Below are 26,448 nucleotides of genomic sequence, written 5' to 3' on the forward strand. Positions count from 1 at the left end.
GATAAGGCTTGTCAAGCTAATGGGGCGGTAATTTCCAGGGTCTGTGGAGGCACCGCCCTTATGAAGTGGGACCACAGTCGCCGTGCGCCACTCCTTGAGTACGTATCCTGAGGTGAGGCTAAGATTAAACAGCTGTCCTAACTGTGGGTTTAATTAATCAGAATAAACACTGTCAACTATAAAAAACAAAAACTTTTTGAACCCATGACATTTTTGAGAATGTAAGAAAAGTGCATTGTGTTCATCCATTCTTCTTATAGAACCACAATGTTCTCGAATTCTTTCCTTTAAACTTCTTGTTGTCATACCGACATAAAATGTGTCGCATGACATACAAGTAGCTATGTAGACACAGTTCTTAGTTAAACAATTGCACATACCTGGACAAGCTATAGTTCGCCTGAAACCTTTTACAATGATGTAGGCTCCAACAGATATGTACCTACACCATTTGCAACAACCACATTTGTTCATATAGGAACATCTATTACCACCCCAATTTCTTTCCAAGATATCCTTTAAATTGGAAACCCTACTGAAAACTATAATGGGGGTGTCACCCAGTGTGTTCCTTGTGTCTCCACTCAAAAAATGCTCCCATAAACTGTTCAAACAAGTACGAATGCCCACGGACACCTCGTTGTATTGTATCACAAGTTTTGGACAATAACTAAGATTATTGTCCCCCTCCAAGGCTTCGTTTGTGTTGTTTTTACTTACAACCTGGGAGACCTTTACTTTCAAAATTGGGACATATCTGGTGTTCCTCTTTTTGTATACTTCACGTTTAGTTTTAATCAACAAATTTAATGGGTAACCCCTTTCAAGGAAGAGACCAATTAATCTGTACATCTCCTTTTTGTATACCATGTCATCACTAATTAACTTAGATAGCCGAATCATTTGTCCCTTTACCAATCCCTTCCTCTGATGTATAGGGTGACAACTTGTAAAATGTAACATAGAGTTTGCGTAACTCGGTTTTCTATAAATGTTGCTACTAAGCCCTGAAACATTTTTTGAAATCTCAATATCCAGATAATTGGCACATTCTGAGTCCCAATTGTACGTAAATTTAAGGAAGTCAGAACTTGAGTTCAAATGTTCCATAAACCTCACCACACTTTCTTCGTCACCCTTCCACAAAATGAGTAAATCATCAAGAAACCTGTTGTAAAGTAAAATGTTTTCAATAAACCTGGAATTAAATATGTTCTCTTTCTCCCATGCTAAGAGGACCAGATTTGCAAATACTGGTGCGCAACGTGCCCCCAATGCCACCCCAGTTTGCTTTGAATACAAATAAACAATGATTAATGAAACTAAAATGTATAAAAAATATATGTATATTTGTATATAATTTCTACATAGTTTCATGTCCTTAAAAATTAGAATTAATCAATTTGCCCCTATCGAAATAACAAAAGTAATAACAATAATAATAACAAAAGTAATAATAATAATAAATTAATAATAGTAATACTGATAACAAAAATATTTCATATTGTTTAGTATATTATACATTTTAGTTTCATTAATCATTGTTTATTTGTATTCACAAATAATTCAGAGTTGATGCTGCTTTTAGATTTTTGGTTGTATTTAACATCCACACAGCTTTAAGATTTTTGGTTTGCAATTGTCAAAAATTGAGTTATTGGAAAATTGAGTAATTGGAAAATTGAAGTTGGCAAATTTTGAATATTTATTTGGAGTAATTTGGGATTTTAACTAGGACTCTGAAGAAGCCGGTTAAACTGGTGAAAGCGCTTAGTCCAAGTGTTTTTTATTGTTTTCCTTGTCGCTGTTTTGTGGTGGAATAAATCTATTTCTATTATTTTACTCACAGTGTGTCGTGGAGTTTGTGCCTACACTGTTTAAGGGTTCTTGGTTGCTGCCTTCATTGCCATTTCATTTGAACGCTGTGGTCGACATCTACTGTTTACATTGTGGATTCCTGTGTTGGGACCAAACCTTTTCTTTGACAACATTAAACATTTAAAGTCTTATCTTGAAATCTGATTAGTCTCTCTTCTTTCTAAAATATTGCCTGTTACTATAATACCACATAAAACAAATCTCAACACTCTAATGTGATTAATCCTGCAGAGAAAAATCAGCTTTGTGAAAACATTATTTTTGGTCTTCTGTTAAAACTGTTAGAATAAACAAAGCATCAAGTGCAAATAAGTAAAGATGAAACAGCAGGTCCTGTTCACCAGCTGAAAAAATTCTGAAGTTTCAGAATTCACAACTCCATATTATCGACTTCTGCTCCAAGCAAATCACAAGCTGTATCGCAATCTTGTCTGCATTCACAGAATTTAATACAATAATATTACATTGACAAAATGAGGTAAATGTGCAACTATGTAAATAAAACTCACCACTGCAGCAGTAAATGATGTTCGAGCATTATTATGTTGAGCTTATTCATACAACTGTACATGTTGAGAACAGGCATTGCAAGCAATCAGTTATAAGACTGGGGTCATACCGCTCAATTGTACAGATTTTCAGAATGTCCAGATTTTGGCCTCATATTTTTTCATAAAATTGTGTTTTTCTGGCAAATTAGTGGTAAATCATTAAAGACTTAAGTTAGAAAATAATGACAGACATTTGAGTTTCAGTCTTCATATCCTTCAGAAAATTCATGCTAATGCACAACCTGTTATTCTATCAACTTTCTAAGTTTGTAAGAGCAATTTTTAAAAATTGTCCCTATTGTTGGGCGTTTGTCTCACTTTTATTTATGGCTTTATCCAAATTTCTTGGTCTAAAAAGTTGAGAGGTATGGCTTGGGTAGATTTCACAGCAGTGTAGAGCAACTAAGAAAGGGGTGAGTGTATGATAAAAACCTGTTCTAGACTAGCCTTCCAGCTGTAAAAATGTATTTTATTAATTTATTTACACATACTTTGTTCACCAATTTAGTCACACTAGGCCAGCAGCCTCCTTTCATAGGAGACGTGAGGTGGTATATATACTGACTAAGGGAAATTTGGGCAGGATACCAGGGAAAGTATAGTTGTGTAAAATCTTATCATAACAATATACGTCCTTCTCTTCACTGTTACATTAAGGGCTTCCCCGCTTTGGGCAGCCCAATGTCCAGCCAGTATATCAAAGCCTTTTACTATCTAAGGTTTGCCGTATGTCGCACACATGCTCTTTGCGTGTACATAGGGCATAAAAGTGACGTTCAGACATACCATACTCAGAACTGAATTCCCCAGTAGGAATGACATTCCAAGGAAAAGAAAAAGTACAGTTTTGTACCTACCATAAATGTAGATGTTCGAAGATCCACATTGCTGCAGTCCTTACACTTGGGGTAGTCCGCTGTCCTCGGTCGGCCCGAATATCAAAGTATAAGGCTGACGTCGGTCAAGGCGCATTTGACTGACATCAGGACGTCAGGGTACAAATGCGCATGACCGACGTCATATCCTCAGTCTTTTCTTGCCCCAGATGTCAGAAGACCCTAAAAATAAAGGTCAAAACCAAAAGACAGCAAACAACCAACCAACCACCCTTGCACTAACTATATGCACAATATATACAATATACATAATATGTACAACCCAACCCACACAACCGCCTCTAACTACAGAGGGGAAGGAGGGAGGGTAAATTGGACTGCAGCAATGTGGATCTTCGAACATCTACATTTATGGTAGGTACAAAACTGTACTATGTTCTTCATCTCACATTGCTGCAGTCCTTACACTTGGGTAGAATCCCAAAGCAGAGGAAAGGGAGGATGGCTAACTACAAGGAAGCAGGAGCTGCCAAAATGCCCTGCAAAACAGCAGTGGCAAAACCAGCCCTGGATTTAGAGTAAAGTGGCAGGTGATAATGCCTAGAGAAAGTATGCACTGAACTCCAAGTAGCTGCCTCCAAAATATCCTTGGTTGCCACTCCCCTCAAAAAAGCTGTTGATGTGGCAGTAGCCCTAGTGGAATGAGGCCTAATCCCAGCTGGAATCTCCTTGCGATGATGGGAATAACAGAAAGCAATGCAAAACCCAATCCACTTAGAAATAGTTTGTTTTGACACAGGCTTGCCCTGAGAACTCAAAGCGAAAGAAACAAACAACTGCTGAGACTGCCTGAACCCTTTAGTTCTGTCCAAATAACAACGCAACTGCCTGTGTACATCTAAAGTGTGCAAAATCTTTTCCCCTTTATTTTGGGGATTTGCATAAAAAGTAGGCAAATGAATAGTTTGGTTTAAAGCCACACTAGAAACCACCTTAGGCATAAAGGAAGGATTAGTACGTAATGATACCCTATCCTTATGGAAAATCAAGGAAGGCTCAACCGCCATAAGGGCCTGCAATTCAGAAACCCTTCTTGCAGAGGTAATTGCCAACAAAAAAGCAGTCTTCCATGATAAATATTTCAACTCAGAAGTAGCTGCAGGCTCAAAAGGTTGTAGAGTGAGTTTCTCCAACACAAAATTGAGATCCCAAGCAGGAGTAGGAGCTCTTCGGGGGTCTTATATTCTTTGCCCCCCTAAGAAATTGCTTGAACAAAGGATGAGAAAACAATGGTGGGACACAATCATAGTGAGTCGAAATTGCTGCAGCATGAACCTTAATAGAAGAGAAAGACAAACCTTTGTCCAGTAACTCAGTAAGATATTGAAGAGCCACACTCAAATTAGGCTCAGAAACATCAAAATCTTTGCTGCACTCCAAAATAAAAATCTCTTCCATTTATCTGCGTACACTTTCCTTGTACTAGGCCTTCTAGCTTCCAAAATCACATTCAAAACTTGTTGTGGAAGTTGAGACCCTCTATGGCTCAAAACAGAATATGCCAGGCTGTTAGGTGAAGAGAGTGAAGTTTGACATTCAGCAAATGGCTGTCCTCCTGTGACAACAGGTGTGGAATCGAAGGCAAAGGCCATGGAGGCTTCCGTACCAGACTTCTCAGTAATGGGTACCAGTGCTGTCGAGGCCAATCTGGAGCTATTAAAATCATCCTTGGCTTGTCCTGTCTGACCTTTAGAAGTACCTTTGGGAGGAGAGGCAGAGGAGGAAAGGCATACACATGAAGATTGCTCCAATTGAAAGAAAGAGCGTCCACTTTCCAAGCTGTGGGATGAAACCTTTTGTGCAAAACTTTGGCAGCTGATGGTTTAGTGGAGAAGCGAACAGATCTATGTCTGGAGTTCCCCATGACACTGTCAATTTCTGAAATACATGAGGATCCAATTTCCACTCGTGGGGATCCATAATTGTCTGCTCAACACATCTGCTAAGGAGTTCTGTGCTCCTGGCAGAAACCTTGCCTGAAGATTGAGCTGTAAACTGAGAGCAGTCTCCCACAAAATCATTGCTTGCCTGCATAGAGGATAAGAATCGTTCCCCTTGCTTGTTGATGTACCACATGACAGTTGTGTTGTCTGTTAGAATCAACACCTGCCCTGGAAGAAGTAAATCCTTGAAAGCTATTAATGCAAACTGGACTGCTAACATCTCCTTCAGGTTGATATGTAGATGTTGTAGTCTGGCAGGCCACTTGTCTTGTATCCACTTTCCATTTAGATGAGCTCCCCAAGCTTTGTCTGAGGCATCTGTCGTTAAAATCTGACTCGCCTCTGGCCGGGTCACAGAGAGTCCCTTGTTTAGGTGACATTCCTGAGCCCACCACAAAAATTCCTTTTGAATGCAAGGTATTATTTGAATGACAGTGTCTAGATCCTGGCAGTGCTGTGTCCATACATTTTGAGATACCATTGCAGCTTCCTCATATGCAGTTTGGCATTGGGAAGCACCAGAATACAAGATGCCATGAACCCTAAGGCTTGAAGGACTGTCCTTGCAGTCAGCCCGGACTGATGAGATAGCTGATGGAAGTAAAGGGATAGACTCTTTTGTTTGTCCGGGGTTAAAAGGCCATCTGGGATGCTGTATTCAGTCTCACACCCAGAAAGCACATGTCCTGAGAGGGTACTAGACTGGACTTTATTTCGTTCACAGAATACCCCAGGCATCTTAGCACTGCTATCACATATTCCAAATGATGAAGAAGCTCTTCCCTTCCTTGAGCCAGAATCAGGCAGTCGTCCAAATAAGGATAGATCTGTATTCCTTTTAGCATGAAGAAAGCTATCACTGGAGCCAGAACTTTCGTGAACACTCTGGGCAGTAGATAAGCCAAAGGGCAATGCAGAGAACTGATAGTGAGAAGTCCCAGCTCGAAAACGCAGATACTTCCTGCAACTTAGTCTGATAGGAACATGAAGGTAAGCCTCCTTGAGATCCAAAGTTACCATCCAATGATCTTTGCCCAGCAGAGGTAAAAGCTGCTGTAACGTCAACATTTTGAACTTGGGAATGTCCAGATAAGTGTTGAGGGTAGATAAATCCAAAATTGGTCTCCACGTGTTCCCCTTCTTTGGTACTAGGAACAGGCGAGAATAAAATCCTAGGCCCACTTCTGGCATAGGAACCGGCTGTATGACCCCTATTTGGAGTAACAGAGAAACTTGCTTGTGAGCCTCTATTCTTTGTTGAGGAGGAACGTCTGGCATGCCTTTGAAAGGAGGCAAGGTATGGAAATAAAACCTGTAACCGTGGTGTATGATATCCAATACCCATCTGTCTTGGGTAATTAAACTCCAATTTTCTTTGAAAAGTGCCAACCTTCCTCCCAAAGGTGCTGCCAGACGAGAAGGCTCTGGCAGCTGAAAAGGTAGGTCATTGGGTCTGTTTACGAAAGGACTGACCCCTGCCCTCACCCGAAGACTGTGCAGGAGAACTCCCTGTCCTAGGCCTGAAAGAGCCCTGAGCTCTGCCCCTACCACGTCTAGATCTACCCCTAGACTGGGAATCATAAGAAGGATATGTCCACCCCTTAGTAGGCCAATTTCTACTAAACTTTGGAGGCTGGACCTGCAAAAGATCTTTAACAGTCTGCATAGACTTAGCCTTGTCTTCCATTTTCTTTAAAACTGCCTCAACAGGAGGACCAAACAACACGTCAGATTGTAAAGGAGCATCTAAAATCCTTGTTTTAACATGTTCAGACAAATTTTGATCCCTTAGCCAGGCGTGCCTGCGAAGAACTGACCCAGTGGCAGCCACCCTAGACGAGGCCTGTACAGCATCAAAACCACATTGCAAAGAATGCTTACCCACCTGTTCAGAAACATGTACTAAATCTTGCAACTCTTTACAATCAATACCTACTGCCAGAGCATCAACCTTAGACTTCAATTGTGAAAGGAGATAGTTTTGGTATTTCAACATGTGAAACTGGCAATTCAAAGCCCTCATAGCAAGAGTGGAAGAAGTATAAACTTTCTTTCCCCATCTATCCAAGGCCCTAGCCTCTTTGTCTGCAGGAACCGGATTCTTTACAACAGAAGCCTTAACACCTTTAGGCCCCTGGCTAACAGTTTCTGGGTCCGCCCTAGGACTCTTAAAAGATACTTATGAGCTTCAGGCACCCTGTAATACCTATCCGGCTTAACAGGAGCAGGAGGCAAAGAATCAGGATTAAGAGAAGCCTCTGAAAAACATCTTCCACTACATCCAAAACAGGAGGTATAGCCAAAGGCCTATGCTGGGGTAAAACAAAAATTCCCTAAGCCTTTTCCTGGAATCAGAGAAGTCTTGACCTTCCCACTTAAAATGCTCCCTCATGGAATGAAGAGTTTCTGAAAAAGAAAAATCCTCAGGTGGAGAAGCAGAAGGAGTAGAATCATCCACATCAGAATCAGAATAAGGAGAGTACTCCTGCAAGTCTTCAGCCGAAGACTCTGAAACATCTGAAGCCTGCTCAAAACCCCCAGCTCAGGCTCCATCCTAGGTCTCTTATCAGGAGGGGGCATAGAACCCCTAATCAAAGTAATCAAATCTTCTGCCATTTTAAGCATATGCTTCTTGGGCACCGTTCCTGAAGAGCTAGGGGTAACACCAACTGAAGCTAAACCTGGCCTGCCCCTGGGAGAAGCCTTTGAAACAGAAGGAGAGGGCCTAGCCACTCTAGGAAGGGAGGGGAGTATAGTAACCTGAGAAGCCCCCTCAGCCTGACTTGCCTCCTGAGAGGCCACATCTTGCAATAATAAAGTCTCACCCTGGGAACACAAAGAAACCTCCGGTGGAGCCACCGGCTCCACCGACACCTCTAAAGAACCGGCGTCCGGTACAGACGGTTCTTCCAGCCTAGGCTTAACTGCTTTGTCCTTGCGCTTCTTCGAAGAAGCGGGCGTCGGAGCATCCGACGGCATTTTATAATTGCACCGCTTCCCAAAGACTAACCTTGCACAATCCAACCTTCTCTTTATAGTGCGTTTATTAAATCTAGCACAAGAGCGACAGCCAACAACGTCGTGCTCAGGCCCTAAGCAAGGAATACACAAAGTATGATAATCTCTATGCAGTATCTGTTTCCCACAAGAAATGCAATTATTGACTTTTTCTGACATCCGGTAAATCACTGAGGCAAGAAAAAACTAAAATATTCCCCAACCGGGTACTTAGCCAACTTTGAACTCGGTCTGAAACTTCGAAATCGAAAAATCTCAGAACGCCAACCGGCACTTGCAATGCTGCTTCTGCATCGGACCATGCGGCAAAAAAGACTGAGGATATGACGTCGGTCATGCGCATTTGTACCCTGACGTCCTGATGTCAGTCAAATGCGCCTTGACCGACGTCAGCCTTATACTTTGATATTCGGGCCGACCGAGGACAGCGGACTACCCCAAGTGTAAGGACTGCAGCAATGTGAGATGAAGAACATCAGTTTAACAGTACATCCAGAAGATGAAAAAGTCCAGAGGGTAGGAGGGAGGGATTGAATACTGCAACAGTGAAGAGAACATCTATCATTATGGTAAGATTTTGCACAAATATACTATGTCCTTATGTTCTACTGTTGCAGTATTCATAACATGAGGGAGAGTGCCAAAGCACAGGAAGAAAGTTGGAAGGACCCTCTAAGAGCTCTCTAGAAACCCATTAATCATAGGATCACAGGATCAGTGGAGATTACTAGGCTATTGACCCAGAGGTCATTTCCAGCCTAGCCATTTCATCCCAATGGAATGCCATAGAAATGTTATTTAATACCAAAGACTGCATTTAGTAATATCTAGGAGGGTTGTGAGCACTATTCCTGGTAAGAATCTACAGTGCCCCATTCACTCGTCCAGGTTTCTTTTGAATAGTGTCATAGAGGTGCTCTGTTCACATGAACAGGTAGCCTATTCCAAAGATGCAGTTGCTGGGAGATAAATCTTTCACTCCAGTAATGGCCCTAGCAAAACCAGCTCTAGCTCTGGTAATTCAATCCAACTTGTAGTGTTTGGTGACAGTAAGCACTGACACCTAGGTAACTGCCTCAAGAATACAGTTAGTGTCCAACCCTTTGAAAAAGGCACCAGAAGAAGCCACAGCCAAAGTAGAATAAGCCTTAACAGAGAAAGCAAGAGTCTTACCATGAAAAACATAACAAAAAGAAATAGTGTTAGAAATCCAAGAAGAAATTGTCCATTTGGAAACATCCATCCCAAAAGATGTGGGATGAAAAGAAACAAAAAGCTGATCAGATTTCCTGATACCTTTAGTCTTATCCAAATAAAATCTGAGTTGTCTATGCACATCCAAGGTGTGTAGTACCTTCTTGCTAGGAGATTGTGGAGAAGGGAAAAAAGTAGGTAAATGACTAGAATGTTTAAGTGAAAACTCATTCGCTCCCTTGGGCACAAAAGGATTAGTACATAAGGGCATCCTGTCCTTATGAACAAACAGAAAAAGAAGGACAAGCCACAATGGCTTGAAGCTCAGACACCCGTATGGCTGAGTAAATCCAAACAAAAGTACAGTCTTCCAAGAGCAATGCTGCAAGGAAGCTGAAGCTTCAGGCTCAAAAGGAGCCAGAGTCAATTTCTACAAACAAAATTAAGATCCCAGGGAGAAGGAACTGGCTTCCTGGGAGGTATGATGTGAAGGATGCAATTAAGAAATTATTTTGCCTCAAATCTAGAAGCTAAAGGAGGAGATAAAAGCAGGCAAGCAAAAAGAGCTGACACGTGTGACTTGACAGAAGAATAAGCCAATCCAGCATTGAGCAATTCACACAAAGAACCATAGGAACATCCACAGAGAGTGGATCTTGGTTATGTGAAAGACACCAGACAGCAAACCTCTTCCATGTGGATATGTAGGATTTCCTAGTATTGGGTTTTCTGTTCTCCTGCAGAACCCTAAGCACATCCTCAGAAAAAAGGTGTCTGTAAGGAATCAAAATTCTATCACCCGCAGAGTTAGTTGAAAAGTGGACAGTTGGTGATGGATCAGACATCCCTTGTCTTATGTGAGTAGGTCCACCCTGTGAGGTAACTTGTAATGACTGCTCTTGACCAAATGCAGAACAAGAGGGAGCCAATGCTGTCTTGGCCAAAGGGGAGTCACCATCAAGATTTCAGATTTGTCCTGTTGAATCTTGAACAGAACTTTCAGAATGAGAGGAAAGGGGGGAGGATGCACATAGAAACATCCCCTTCCAAGAAAAAGAGATGGTGTCCACCTTCCAAACCAGAAGGGTTGGGATTCTGGCACAAAATTGAGTAAGTTGTCAGTTCAGAAGGGAGGCAAAAAGATCTATTTGAGGAGTACCCCACTTGTGGACAAGGTCCAGAAATGCACTCCTGTGAAACATCCTTTCGTGGGGCTGAGTCAATGACCTGCTCAGAGTGTCTGCCACATAGTTTTGACCTGAGGGAATATTACATGATACTGAACTCCAAGCTCCCATACCTTGAGAACAAGCCTGCAGAAAAGGTAAGCTTTTGTCTCTTCCTGTTTACATACCACAGGACTAAGGTGCTGACTGCAAACACTTTGAGAAGGCCTGGAGAAAAAAGAGGATGAATGGCTTTAAGAATCAGTAGGAGTGCTCTCATCTCTTTGATGTTGATGTGCTCCTTTTGCTGACGTGGAGACCAGATCCCCCCTGCACTCTCATTGTGCCAAAACCTGCACACCAACCTACCTCTGAGGTGTCTGTACAGTTCTTGAGATGGAAGAGGGGGATGAAAAGGAAGGCCTGGGTTCAGAGACAACTGCCGAATCTACTAATGAAGCTCCTTCTTTACAAATGGAAGAAAAGGAATTGCAAATTCTAGAGGATGCATATGTTGTTGTCAAACTGATTTCAGGAACCACTGACATTTTCTCATGTGGAGCTTGGCTAAAGGTACCACAGGGATACTGGATGCCATAAATTCCAGAAGTCTCAGAAACTCTCTGGCTGTAACAGAGGTCAGAGGAATAACATTTTGAAATAAGGCAATGAGAGTCAAGGCCTTTGGCGGAGGCCGGGATGCCAGCAGAGCCACTGTCTGAATCCTGCATTCTAGGAAGACATTATCCTGAGACGGTGATAGAGATGACTTTCTGAAGTTTATTGTGAGCCCCAGATTTTGCAAAAGAGTGATGGCAAAGTGAAAATTTTGCAGTAAGATTTCCAAAGAAGATGCCTGAAACAGAAGATGGTCCAGGTAAGGAAAAACATGGATATCTTGAAGCCTGCAAAAAGCAATCACAGGAGCCAGGCATTTGGTGAATACCCTTGGGGCAGTAGAAAGGCCAAATGGCAAAGCAGAGAACTGAAAATGCCAAGAAGCAAAATAGAAACAAAAAATAAATTCCTGTAAAGAGGATGAATAGGTATGTGAAGGTAGGCATCCTTTACATCCAGAGAGGCCATGAAAGTCTGAGGAAGAAGTAAAGGGAACAAAGTCTGTATAGACAGCATGCAAAAGAAAGGAATCTTTAGAAAGTGTTTAGATGACACAGATCCAGAATGGGTCTCCAAGGACCCTCCTTAGTGGAAACCAAAAGTATTCCTGAATAAAATCATTTCCCCCTTTGATCCTGTGGAACCTGCTGAATAGTTCCCTTATGTAACAATTCTTGAAGTGCCTCTGCAAATAAATGTAACTGATCCTGAGGTGGTTGAGGGATGCCCATGAAAGGAGGAAGGGTTTTCCAAACCATGAAATATCCTTTCTATATTATTAAAAGAACCCATGAGTCTTGGGTGATGCTTGACTAATTTAGAAGAGACAGGGAAAGATGAAGTGAGAGAGGAATGAGGCTGAGAGAAAAGTGACAGTCAGATATGACCTGTTTTGTCAGGAAAGGGCTGCTTCTGAGCAGTCTTGGGTGGAGGTGGCCTCTGTCCACTTTTCTTACTTTTAGGAGGAAGACAAGACAGTCTCAGAACAAAAGCTGGCTTGGAAGGGTAATTCCTCTGAAACGCAGGCACAGGTGACACCAAAAGATCTTTCAAGTGCTGCAATTCCTTGCCTTTCTCTTGCAAAGACTTGAACAAATCAGCAGCAGCAGTACCAAACAAGCCATTATTGCCTAGAGGAACATCCATCAATTTAGCTTTTATGTCAGGTGGCAGAGGCTGAAGCCTTAGCCAGGAATACCTCCTCAATACAGATCATGAAGCAGAGGCCCTAGATGATGCTTCTGCTGCATCACAGCTGCACTTAATGAAATGGCACACCACCTGAGAAGAAGCCCCTAAGAAAGACAAGGCAGAATGTTTTCCTTCAGACTCTGATACATCAGAAATAGGTTTAGAAGCCTGAGACAAGAGGGCCAAAACATATCTAGTCATATGAGTTTGGTAATTAATAGCACAAAAGGCAAGAGTGGAAGAAGTATAGACCTTCTTTCCCAGCCTTTCCATTGTCCTACTTTCCTTATCAGAGAAAAGAAGTTTAGTGGTTGGCAGTAATTTAGAAGGCTTCTCCGAAGTCACAGAGATCAACGAAGGGTCAGCAGATGGGCACTTGTACAGACATTTGCAATCATCAGGCACTCTGTAGAAACAATCAGGCTTCTTAGGAGCATGCTGAAGAAAAGGCATCTAGTAAAGCAGGTAAAACTGGAGGGACAGCAGATGGTGAAGTAAACTTCATTTGTAGGAGCTCATAATGTCTCTTTTGTACATCTGAAACTTGGGTAAAATCCTATTTAAAGTACTCCCTCATCTTAGCAACAGTATCCCCAAAAGTAATCTCCTCAACAGGAGACTCTGGACTAGTAGTTTCCTCTTCAGGAGAAGCGTATTCCAAAGGTGATGGGATTTGAGTAGAAAAGGCCAGGATTCTTCATCTGGGGAAACCTCTTCATCAGAAGAGTCCTTTTTTTTTTTTTTCCCCAATAATAATTCTTTATTATTTTTCAACTTGTTCATACACACATTTGACCGGGAAATACACAGATAATTTCCAAACAATACTTCTAACAACAATCCTACAACATATGTACACTAAATACATAAATGCTTCCGTTTTTAACAAAAAAGAATATATGAAGAGTCTTATCAATAGGTATAGTATCTTATAATAATTTGATTTCTGATAACATTTGACTTTATAGTATTTATATCCAAGGGTTATCCTGGGCTCAGTACATTAAGTCAGTATACTATTGAAAATGTGTTCCCAGATCTTCAGATTATTTATTCCCTTGGTCTCTTGTGAGGGGAAGATGCCCAAGGAGGGACAGGAACAGAGACTCCGGAAGGAGGCTTAAGAGCCATAAGGGCACTAAATAAGCCCCGGGTGAAATTCTGCTTCTCACTTTGAGGGTCCCTGTGACAAGAAACCTGCTTTGTTTTTTTCTTTTTCTTTAACTGTATGTCAGCCTTATGAAAAGCAGAAGGACCTGATGTCAGCCTACACTCTATTACCATTGTTGGAACTTGCTCCCTCACCAGAATTCGAGTGCCCCCCCCCCCCAAGGCCTCAGTTATTATGTCTTGGTTCCCCCTGACAGTTCGAAACGGACGTCTGTAATGCCTCTTATGATGTGCCTGTAATCAGATCTATGTAGGTCTCCAAAGTGGTCCCAGCCAAATAATCCGACCCCAGAACCAGGCGAACCTTCAGGCTTTTGTCAGCCTCAAGAGAGACATCCATTGTAGCAGGCAAAGCTGAAGACTCCAACATTGTTTTTTTGGCCTTTCTCTTCAGTTAAGATTCAATATCAGGCCTAGAAGTACCCTCCATAGCGCCTTTCTCTAAAAGTTTGAGACGCTGATTTTCCAAATAAATACCAAATAAATAGCAAGAGAAGACAGACAACTATGTAAAGTCCTAGGCACAAAGGCCTGACAAACACTGCAAGTTTTATAGTCTTGAGTAGGCCCTATGCAAAACAATCACTGGTTGTGACTATCTTTATGTGGAATTTGTTCCCCACACTGGCACTTGCCTTTTCTGCATGACATGAAAAAAAAAAAAACACAGCAAAAAACAGCAGCGAGTAAGAAAAGAAAAGAAACCCCAATGGAGCAGTTATCTGAATGACTTGATACACCAACAAACAACTCGGGTGATCAGACCGGCGATCAAAAATGGTGTTCAGACTGACAGCAGAGATGTTCTGAGGATGGTACGTCCGGATGTTACTTTTATGCCCTATATATGACAGGAGCATACATGTGACATACGGCGTACCTTAGGTAGTAAAATGCTTTGGTTTACTGGCCGGATGTCAGGCCACCCAAGGTGGGGAATCTGTTATGTTAAGAATGTTGTAACAGTAAACTAGAAGGACATCTTCCTTTATTTTTTTTGGTAAGTACTGAGATACCTTCAACCCTGGCAGATGAAGCCTTTTTCAAAGTCTCATCCAAAGGACAGCAAACTCAGGAGTATGGGACCGTCTTTAAGATGATTGCAGTGCCGGTACTGGAAAACAAATCTAAGCACTTGGCGTGGGAATAGATTCATTGGTAGGTACTAGGCTATCGGCCCTAGGGCCTATACAAGCCTAGCCAAAAAGGTACCCTGGCTTTTGCCACCCAAGAAAATTATTTTCCTGTGCCCCAGTCGAGCACAGCCACAGAGGTGATCCCTGGGGTGAATTTCGTATTTTCCATCCACCCATCAAGATTTTTCTTGAAGAGTGCTAAGATAGGTTTTATATAGATAGGTAGTTTGTTCCAGAGTATGGGAAGTCTCTGGGACAGGAATCTATCCCTCTAGCATGTTCTATTTATTGTGGTGACAAGGTTTAGGTCCCTAGAGTGTGTAGCTTGGAGGGATTGGGATTTCTTTAAGTGGAGCATGTCCAACAGCTCTGGGTTTGACATAGCTTTATATGTTAGGCAGAGATCACCTCTGAGTAGGCGATATGCGACGGAGTAAAGCTGTAGTTTTTTGAGACGGTCTGCGTAGTGTATGTGTTTGAGGCTGGTAATCCTCTTTGTGAGGTATTTCTGCGGCCTTTCCAGTTGTTGTAGCTGTCTTGTGAGGTACATACCAAAAAGGGCGGTGTACTCTATAATGGGTCTAATGAGTGACGAGTGGAGAGGAACAATGACCTCTTTATTCCTGGATGAGAAACCTTTTGTAATGAGGTGTGCCATGTAGAAGGATTTCCTGACTACTGTGGCAATGTGATTATTAAAGGAGAGACTACCGTCCACCTGTGTCCCAAGATCTCATCACACTTTTGGTGTTAAGTAGACTACTACCTATGTGGTAGCTCATGGGTACAGAGTTTTTACCAAAGGGGATAACAATGCACTTTTTGGCATTGAACTTGAGGCCATGGCTTTGACACCAGGCATCTGTCTCAGTGAGGCCCTTTTGTAGGATGTCCACATTGTTAGGAGTTTCAATTACGGCTCCTAGTTTGCAGTCATCTGCTAACTTCATTAGCCAAAGACCTTCTGTGTTAGCCTGTACTTCAGAAAAGCAGATACCAAACAGGAGAGAACTCAGGACTGAACCCTGTGGTACTCCACTTGTCACTGGTCTGAAGTCGGATTTGGAGTCGGCTACTTTCACAAAGTGGGTTCTGTCAGTGAGCCAGTTGGCAACCCATCTTGTGACATAGGGATTTATACCTAGTTTGGTGAGTTTATCTATAATTCCAGAGTGGGGGATGGTGTCAAAAGCCTTGGCGAGATCTAGATATGCTGTGTGAACCACCTTACCCTTGTCTACGGCTTTGGTGACTGCCTCAAAGAAGTCATTCAGGTTTAGGAGACTTGATCTGCCTTTTACAAACTTACTGGGTGGGGTCCAGAGCTTGGAGATTACCAATGTCTTTGTTTATAAGTTCCCTGATGATACATTCCATGGCCTTGCAGGCTCGTTAAGCTAATGGGGTGGTAGTTCCCGGGATCCGTGGTGGCTTCCCCTTTATGGAGTGGGATAACCGTCGCTGTGCACCATTCAGTGGGCACAAAGCCTGAAGTGAGGCTATGATTGAACATGGTGCTTAGGTGGGGTGCCAGTTCATTCTGTAGTTCATGTAGAACGCAGCCTGAGATGTTGTCAGGTCCCACGGATGTTGTGTTCTTGGCTTTGGAGAGTGTGCTTTTTACCTGTGCAGCCGTGATTACAGAGCTCACAATCTTCTGATCTTCCAGCATCAAAGGAGATTGTGCTACCTGTTTGGTCACTGACACTATAATGCTTTTTAAAACTATAATGCTTTTTAAAACTGTTAAAAAGTAGTCTGTGCTGCTTTCTCTACAATGTCTTAAGTAGAAATATTTCTAAAGAACATTGCAGAAGTAGCTGACAATCCAATGGAGTGCAGCTTAACTGGGTTCTGAAATGTTTTGCTGTACTTACAACAAAAAGCAATACACTGGATGAGCCACTTTAAAGGGTTTGTTTAGTAATAGGTAAACCTCCTTTTCTCTTCATAACTGACAAAAAAAGGTGGTCAATGTTTAAGAGAACGTGTTCTTCCAAATGCAGTTGTTAACAACATTTGTTAGTTACTGCAGTTTATGAGGACACCCTAACTCTGAAAATAGCAATTATATATTATCAAAAAGAATAAAAGGCATGACATATGGAATGATCAAAATATTTTACTTCAGGTCACAAAATCTAATAAACAAACTGATTTATGTTGGTTCTGCTGCTACTGGGTAACAAGACAGGAAATGGCAGTAATGAAAATGTAAACACAGCTGGAAATACGACACTCCCAGAAAATAAGAAAAGAAGTCTGCATCAGTTATGTGGAAGCTTTTAGGGATAAAGGGTAACTTTACTGTGCAGACAAGCTACATTTAAACATGACTGCACCTTTTACTCAACAGCACACACAGCCACACACACAATATATATGGGAGTGCTGCAACACTTTGTGTGTGTGGTTGGCAGCTGTTTAGTCTATCAAATATGATAGACTAAGCAGCTGATCAACAGGTTTGGGGAATATGCCCTTACAGGTTCGTAGGTAAGTACTAGGCTAGTTGCCCTTGTGGGCTACTTTAAGCCTAGCCAATTTCCCTTTTTGTGCTCAAAATAACCTATCACCTTACCCATCCCATAGTCAATAAGGATAGGTTAACTCTAATGAAAATAACCGGGGTCATACCCATATATATAATTTATATATAATTTGAGGGGCACCAAGCATGGGATAAAGCATTTAGGGGCTGCCCCTGTCCATTAGTAGTATAGGGGGCAGTCCTGGGGTAAATTTTTCTGTGGATGGGGAGTCTGTTCAACAGCAGTGGTATATGATATGATATATACCTGTCCCTCCAAACCATTCTGTTGATGTTACATCCCTAGACCAAATATTTCCGATACCATTTAACTTGCTGATGTGCAGTATATCTATCAGTAATGGGTCAGAGGATGCCTTGTGTGGCATATATAGGTCACTTCTTAGCAGTCTGTAGGACACTGAGTATAATGACAGAGCTTTTAGTCAGTCCATGTAGGACATGTTGTTTAGGCTTTGTATCCTTTTAGTAAGGTATCTCTGTGGGCGATACCCACAGATGTCTCCTTACCCTGTGTTTGGGCAATATCGGAGTTAGTATATGTAATTAGCAGAAGGTGTGGAGGGTGCCTGAAAAAAACAATGTTTATGTGCGTTTTTTAAAAATTTGATTTTGCATGCAACAAGGCTTAGCCTTTCCATACACATGCACACTATCTGTATTTAACTGTAACTTTCACTTCAACTACTCACGGGAAGCCAACGGGACAGCCCTCAAATTTTCAAACTGTAATCTATTTTGGGATTTTTTTCAAATTGGAGGGCTTGAAGCCTCACAGATACATCACTCCAGAAAAGGAAGCCTCTCCAAGATGTTTCATACTTTTAACATGTCTGTTTTGGGGCATATTCTTTGTCCCACACATACATTTATTAAATGTTTGAGACTCCTGCTTATCCACTGTTACGCTACTGGCACCGACCATTGACTGGTGGAGGGAGGAACCAACTTTCACCACACTAAAAGTGTAGTGAAAACGAGGTAAAAAATCAGAAACATTCAAGAAGAAATTAAAAAGGACTGTCCTGCAAGACAGGAAAATCATAATTCTAATAATGCTTTTATTAAAAAAGCTAAGGAGAAAAAAATAAGATAGCTCTAGACCATCCTGAAGCTGATTTTAACTGCAGCTATACAGATCTGCAGTGGAGACCTTGGGTAGCAATCATTGTGGGTAAATGGGAAGGGTTAAGATAGACTGGAAAAGCTGTAGGTGCCAGGCTAAGTCCTACTGGTATAAGTTCTACACATGATGGGAATGACACCCCCAACATCAGACAGCTATATGTGGCTCTTGCTGTTTATTTTAAAACTGGATGAACCAACATAGCAGAATATTTGTTAGGCAACAGAATCTCTGAAATGGGAAAGGGAAGCCATCAAAACTGCTTCTATTATGGAAGGCAAAGAGGAATTATTTTTCAACATTTTTTTTCTTTTTCAGATACTTTTTTTCTTTTCTCTCAACCATAAATAAATAGGAAGAAAGAGTCTAATAAATAAATTGTGTATTCCTGAAGTTTCAGAAAATGTGACTGAGCAGCTAACATGTTTGAAGTACTGAAAAATACCCACCTGGGCACAAAACAATGTACCTCATATTGGGTCCACATACACATGCATGCATATATTACTACCAGCTTTGGTACGAAACCTGTACTGGCTTATATAAGGGCAGCTAACATCTATGAAAAGAACATTCAAAACTGGTGCAGCTTCAGTGGAGAACAACAAATTTTATAGTTTACTGTTACAGTAACCTTATTCAAAGTATGGTCTCTGAACTTCCTTTCTTTACTGCTTGATAGCAGGCTGATGAAAGTAAACTGCAGTACTCAAACTTGATGAATACTTAAAAACAGAAAAGACGAAAATGCTCTCATTAGTGACCAGTTTACATTCTGACTGCAGCAGGAAAATTGCTGCTGTTGTACTGCTCACTTTACAGTTTGCAACTATTTCAGTTTCATTCACTGCACATCTTTAGCTAAACATTAGTTACAATCTAGACTAGCTGATAGAGTTTGCAGAATGTCATTTTTCTGCTCACAACTTTATTCTATAATTCTGCATTTTTTTTCGTGTGTGTACATACATACATATATATATATATATATATATATATATATATATACACACACACACACACACACATATATATATATATATATATATATATATATATATATATATATATATATATATATATATGGGTCTGGGACTAATGAGCGAACGGCCGTGCATACTTGCGCAAAAATGCTTTTCACAGAAGAAGCACTTTTGCATAAGTATGCCTGGAGGTAGAGGGAGTTGTGGGGTAGTGACTGTTGCGGAGATCGTACTACGGTGCGGTTAAGGGAATTTTTCCCTTTTCCCCACTGTAGTGCGATCTCGGAGTGAGAATAATAAAGTGGGGGGGTGTGGGGAGCACAGCACCTTGCATAAATGCTTTTTTATTCTTTTTTAATGTTATATTTATTTATTGCATTTGTCGACTGGGAAAGTCCACTGGACCTAGGAAGCACCCATTGTCAGTGGAGACCCGGGGAGAAAATCTCCACAGAATTACATATATAAGCTCCACAGTAATACATACATAAGTAAAAGAACAATGTTGATACATACAAAAGTAAAAAACAAAGTTGAAACATAGGACAATGTCATTCCATTAATTACATACAAAAATCCTTAACTATATGCAAGAGTAAACTGAGTTAATCTGTAGGATCAAGTATTATGGGCAGTAGTATGACATGAGAGGAAAAGTAATGGCCGAAGTGGCAATAATGTATTACAGTCGGCTATAGATGTGGAAGTAGTGATGCCATGAGTATATGCCTATATTTGTTGAGTTCTAAGGTGAGAAGAGTTGACTTCAGAGTAGAAAGCTGGTGACAGGTCAGAGTTAGTCGAGGTATCAGAAATGAGTCAGAATGGTACAGAGGAGGAGAGGGGAGGTTTTTTTTTTTTAAAGATTGATAAAGGTTGAGGTTCTAGAGTAGTGTGTGTGTGTGTGTGTGTGTGTGTATCTATATATATATATATATATATATATATATATATATATATATATATATATATATATACATACATATAGATATACACACACACACACACACACACACACACACACACACACACACACACACACACACATATATACATGAGTCTATGTCAGAAGATCAAAAGTTCAAAAGACCAAAAATCAAAACATCTAATATCAATAATGGACTATGATGTTTGCAGATGACATTGTGATCTTTAGTGAGAGTAGGGAACAGGTGGAGGAGACCCTGGAGAGATGGAGATATGCTCTAGAGAGAAGAGGAATGAAGGTCAGCAGGACTAAGACAGAATATATGTGTGTGAATGAGAGGGAGGATAGAGGAATGGTGAGGATGCAGTGAGTAGAGGTGCGAAGGTGGATGAGTTTAAGTGCTTGGGATCAACAGTTCATAGTAATGGTGAGTGTGGAAGAGAGGTGAAGAAGAGAGTACAGGCAGGATGGACTGGGTGGAGAAGAGTGTCAGGAGTGATTTGTGACAGACGGGTACCAGTAAGAGTGAAAGAGAATGTCTACAAGAGGGTAATGAGACCAGCTATGTTATATGGGTTGGAGACAGTGGCATTGACAAAAAGGCAGGAGTTAGAGCTGGATGTGGCAGAGTTAAAGATGTTAAGATTTGTACTGGGTGTGACGAGGGTGGACAGGATTAGGAATAAGTATATTAGAGGGTCAGCCCAGGTTGGAAGGTTTGGAGAAAAAGCCAGAGAGGCAAGATTATGTTGGTTTGGACATGTGCTGAGAAGGGATGCTGAGTATATTGGGAAAAAGATGTTAAGGATGAAACTACCAGGTAATAGGAAAAGAAGGAGGCCTAAGATAAGGTTTATGGATGTGTGAGAGAGGACATGCAGTTGGTTGGTGTGACAGAGCAAGATGCAGAGGACAGGAAGAAATGGAAACAGATGATCCGCAGTGGCAACCCCTAATGGGAACAGCCAAAAGAAGATGATGATGATGATGACGATGATCAATAATATTTTTAATGCAGAGGACAAGCCCCTCTTCACCCCTCGTGTGGGGGCCTGTGTCGCCCTCACCCCTGCTAATTACATACACCAACTCCAAGATCACGCAAAACACTGGAGAAAGGAGAAATTCCATTTTGGATATTTTGATTTTTCAGTCTTTTGAGCTTTCAGTCTTCTGAAGGAGATTTATGTATGTATGTATGTGTGTGTGTATACATGTATATATATATATATATATATATACACACACACACACACACACACACACTTTTGAAGTGGGGTGATTTATTTTAGTCTCAAAAAGAACTGTATTCAATTTCAAATGCTTGTGGCTGCTGACTTTTTATTGATGAGCTTAATGGTATGCATATTGAATTTGAATTACGTGAGCTAATCGTTGTCTGACATCCAACAATCAAAGACCAACTGTTCAGAACAAAATAACACCTCCGGAATATTTTAAGGTTGACTTATTTAGTGGCATACAGTTATTTTAAGTTCCTGGTTTGCCAAAGAAGTGTGACCAGTTGGAGGAGAGTGTGTTCTTTCATTTCTCTCCCCTTTCTGGCAAATATTTTCTCTGTGTGTACATCTTTATAAACAAAAAACAAATCTGGGTGAGTTCAAATCACTTTTGGTAAGCCTGTACTGGAAGACACTGATTTCAGTCCAAATTGTTCAAAATCTTAGGCAGTTAGAGGTTATAACTACAATCAGCAGCTGTGCAGTGTAAATCTTATTCAAATGCAATAGATGCTGGCTAATATGCAAAACAGTGCACATTTTCCATATTCTAAATTTCCAGTACATTTTTCACATTAAGGCCAATACTACTCCTCACATATTAGTTGTTATGTGGATCAACAGACTACATTCCTACTCATCACGTATTACTTTGTTGCAGTGGATGGAATTTAAATATCAATTTGTCGCATAGTATTATTTAGCAGCAGTGGGTGAAATTTATAGACCTGTTCATCACTTATGTTACTCAGATAATCTGGAATTTAACAAAAAAACACATTCACACACACCTGCGCTGACACACAGAATGTCAGTGAAATAATTCAGAAGTCTTCACAAATGGTTTGTAACAGGAAGGTGTTCCTTGAGAGCACCTATAAGGAAATGGCTGCTTGTGGTACTTTTGTTTGTTGTATTCATTACTTGCCATTCTTCACCTTCTTGAAGACTACCACACTGTCAGCTTAGAACAAGTCTGCCTCTGACTATTCCATGCTCTGTGCAACCTTCTAAAGACAACTGCATTTATGTTTGGGCATTTGACAAAAAAAAAGAAGCCCTATCTACTTTTAATCTGTATGATGCCAGTTTGTGTCTTGAAACCTTCTCTGCTGAGTGTCAGGGGCTTTTCTGAGTACAGACAATGCTACAATTTAGCCTGGTTTACTGTGACAGGCTAACACATACTTCAACCAGTAACATTTTTGGTAAAATAATTACCCAGGCACAATGGTAAGACAATATGTATTAGTTTGCCTTGCATCTCTCCCTGCAGTACCCGAAAAATGTAATGAAAGCAAGGCTGGTACATCACTGTTTCTCTTGCTTTCCTCTTCCAAACTGTCTTTTCATTTCTAATACATCAAATTCTACTCTATGAATCTTGACTGCCTTTCATATTAAGATACTGTAATCCCTGTATTTGCAGTCTCTGGCTCCTTTCGCTTTACAGACTCCTCTTCTTGTTCAATCCTTCGTGTGCAGTGCAAGCTATGAAAATAGCTTTCATTCCTAGTGTGTAACTGGATCAGAAATAATGTAAACCTGACTAACCGCTGATTCAAACTGCTTTAATACTCAATGGATTTGTATAATTAGCAAAGTAAGGATAAATAAAAATGAATGAATACTGCACATGACTTGACGCCACTTGGATAAATTATTTAATAAGATGCTGGAACCATTAACTACTTAACACTATTCAAAATAGCCACCAATGTCTGACCTAAGCCTTTGCAGTGAGTGATACTCCCTTCAATACTATAGTTAGCTGGTAAACTAGATAAAACAGCAAAGAAAAAGTTCACCTCAACTGTCTACATATGTCAAACCTGTCAGTTTGACACTGATGAATAAAGGTTTACAAAGTATCTTATTATCTCAAAGCTGTATCTTACTCTTTGTACTTTCTACATATTGGCTCCCCAGTTAAAGGATGTCAGTACTTCAGAAAAAAGGAAGGAATTCTCATCATGGAGAACAGGCCTAAAAATAAACACAAAATAAAATGGTAGTAAGGTAACCTAGCTGGAATACTTGTACCACATGATTTTATACTTTACACTGCAGTGAGATGCAGCTTACAACTTAAACAGACACATGCATTACATTCCAGATCCTCTTCAAAGAGCAATTCAAGTCAAACAGGAGATGTGTCTGGGAAATTACTATCAATTATGACAGGATAGTAATATGACTGGAAAATACATCCAAGTCAGTCCTGCAGTGATATCATAAAATAGCAGACTTTGTAGGTGGATAACTGAGTGAGGAAGCTACCAATTACTACTCTGGAAGTTTCTTAAGGGCATGCCATGGTCACTTTCATTGCTCTCTGGGGAGTATTTGTTACAGAAATTTATCATATGAAGGAACCCTCTATATTACAAGGAATCACATGCGTGACATGACTTCTATAGTTGTGACTGTGTTTTAAACTTTCTCATGCTGATAATGCTGGAGAAAAATTGCAGTAAGATGACAGAATGTATAACATTTTAGTAACAGTTTTATGTGCTTACACACACACACACACACACACATATATATATATATATATATATATATATATATATATATATATATTCTATATCTATCTCTGTTTATATACAGTTTATTTGCTAAAAAGACAGCACAAACTTGTTTCAACAACAATATATAAACAGCAGCACCAAGACGCACAAGCATACTCAAAGGGTGAAGGAAAGCTTCCCCTTCTTACCTCATGACTTTCTTCTACTTCAATTCCACCATCTTCATCATCATCCATTTGTTTGTGAATTGTACGTAAAGCTTCCAAACAGAACCTGTCCTCATCTGAAGCACATGGAGGACTTAGGGCAATGCACGGATCTGAAAAAAAAGCAAACGCACATGTTGGACTCTGTAAAAAGCAAAACAACTTAATGGTTCTTAAACATCTGTATTAAAGAAAAGAGTAGTCTCAATCCAAGCAGCCATGGTCAGGCTTTGCTGCACAGCAACTTAAAATACAGTCAGTATTGGGTTTATGCTCAGCAGGAACTGGTGGACAGTGTTAACAACTGACTGCTACAGGGCTCTCCTCTCCATGACTACGCTCTACCAAATTCATCATGTGGCTACTTCCAAGTGGGGCAACTCTGAAGAAAGATACAGGCTCCTGTCTCTGAGTAAGAGCTGAATGGGGAGAAATGGCAACTCCCTCAAAACTACAAAACAAGCCTGCAGAATCATGAATTCTCAAGACACTGAATCCTCTACAGGTCAATGATTCAGTACAAGTTTATGTGTTGGGGTGGGGGTCACTATTACAGATGTGTTACTACTAAATAGTTAGATAAAACAAAACTTACAAGCTCAAACTTAACGTTTTAGCAACAGAAAGTGCAAACACAGTGTGCACAAGCTGGCAAGTTTACAGCTCTATAAAAAAAGCAATAAAGGGCACAACACCTAAAATATCTTCACTGAAAGCACTAAAAGCATCAATAAGGTACAAATGCAGAACAGAAATATTTATTTACTTTCATGTTTTGCATTGTTTTATTAAAATGCTCCTTTTCGTATGCATCACTACACATTTATAAGGCTGATACAGAAGAGGAATCTATATAAATTTTCCTACCAAGAAATTTTCTATGCAAGGAAAACAGTAATGCAGACAAAAAAAAAGGAAAACATAAAACAGGCAGTCAGTGAAATAATTGAAAGTAAGTGATAGCATTTTTTCTAGAGTCTCACTGAAGGCTATTTTATCATCTAGTTAAGCATACTTAAAAACTACAATATATTATTTGGTTATTTTGTAGTAAACATTAGAAACAACTTCAAAATGAAGTTAACATTGCACAGACACCAACTCCGGTTATCTCTTTTATATACAGACATTTCATTCCAAAGTAGCAAAAGCACATAATACACAACATACAAAAAACTACCAATCAATTTTATTTATCACTTCTTTATCATGGCCCACACAACTTCTACATGAACTACAGAGTGAACTGGCACCTCACCTGTGTGCCCTGTTCAATCACAGCCTCACCTCAGGCTTTGCCCCTACCAAATGGCACACTGCTACAGTCATCCCTCTCCACAAAGGGGGAGCAGACTATAGACCCTGGGGACTATCGTCCCATTAGCCTGACAACTCTGATATGCAAAGCTATGGAACGCACCATCATGGACCTAACAAACAAGTAGATAGGGAATCTCCAAACTCTGGATCCCACACAGTTTGGTTTTGTGAAGGGTACATTATGCCTGCTCAACTTGGTCGACTTCTTTGAGTCAGTTACCAGAGCTGTGGATGAAGGCAAGGTGGTTCATACAGCCTACCTTGATCTCACCAAGGTATATGATACCATTCAGGAATCATAGAAAAACTCACTAAGCTAGGCATCAACCCCTATATCACTAGGTGGGTTGCAAACTGGCTCACAGATAGAATCCACAGTGTGAAAGTAGCGAACTCCAAGTCAGACTGCCGACCAGTCACGAGTGGAGTCCCAAAGGGTTCGGTCATGGGTCCTCTCCTGTTTGATATCTACTTCTCTGAAGTCCAGGCCAACATAAAGGGTCTCTGATTGACAAATTGTGCAGATGATTGCAAGTTCAGAGCTATTATTAACTCCCCAAGTGATGTTGATATCCTACAGAAAGGTCTCATTGAGACCAACAACTGGTGTCAGAACCATGGCCTTAATCTCAATACCAAAAAATGTGTCATCATCCTCTTTGGGAAAAACCTGGTTCCTATGAATTACCACATCAATGGCAGTCCACTGAACACATAAGTGATCTGGGAGCACAGGTTGACAGCAGCCTCTCTTTTGACCACCACATTGCCACTGTGGTCAGAAAGTTTGTGTGTGTG

General features: G+C 40.6%; 1 protein-coding gene across 1 annotated transcript in view; it reads right to left on the reverse strand.

Annotated features, from left to right (window-relative positions):
• STIM2 (stromal interaction molecule 2) overlaps window positions 1-26,448 on the reverse strand; it is a 1,889,444-nt gene that overhangs the window by 1,158,713 nt on the left and 704,283 nt on the right. The window contains exon 2 of the mRNA XM_044062150.1: window positions 24,313-24,443. Within this exon, the coding sequence (XP_043918085.1) occupies window positions 24,313-24,443 (131 nt within the window). The remainder of the gene's footprint in view (window positions 1-24,312; window positions 24,444-26,448) is intronic.

The sequence above is a fragment of the Protopterus annectens genome, chromosome 2.part1 (assembly GCF_019279795.1).
Source record: "Protopterus annectens isolate FY-2018-M chromosome 2.part1, PAN1.0, whole genome shotgun sequence".
Classification (NCBI taxonomy): Eukaryota; Metazoa; Chordata; order Ceratodontiformes; family Protopteridae; genus Protopterus; species Protopterus annectens.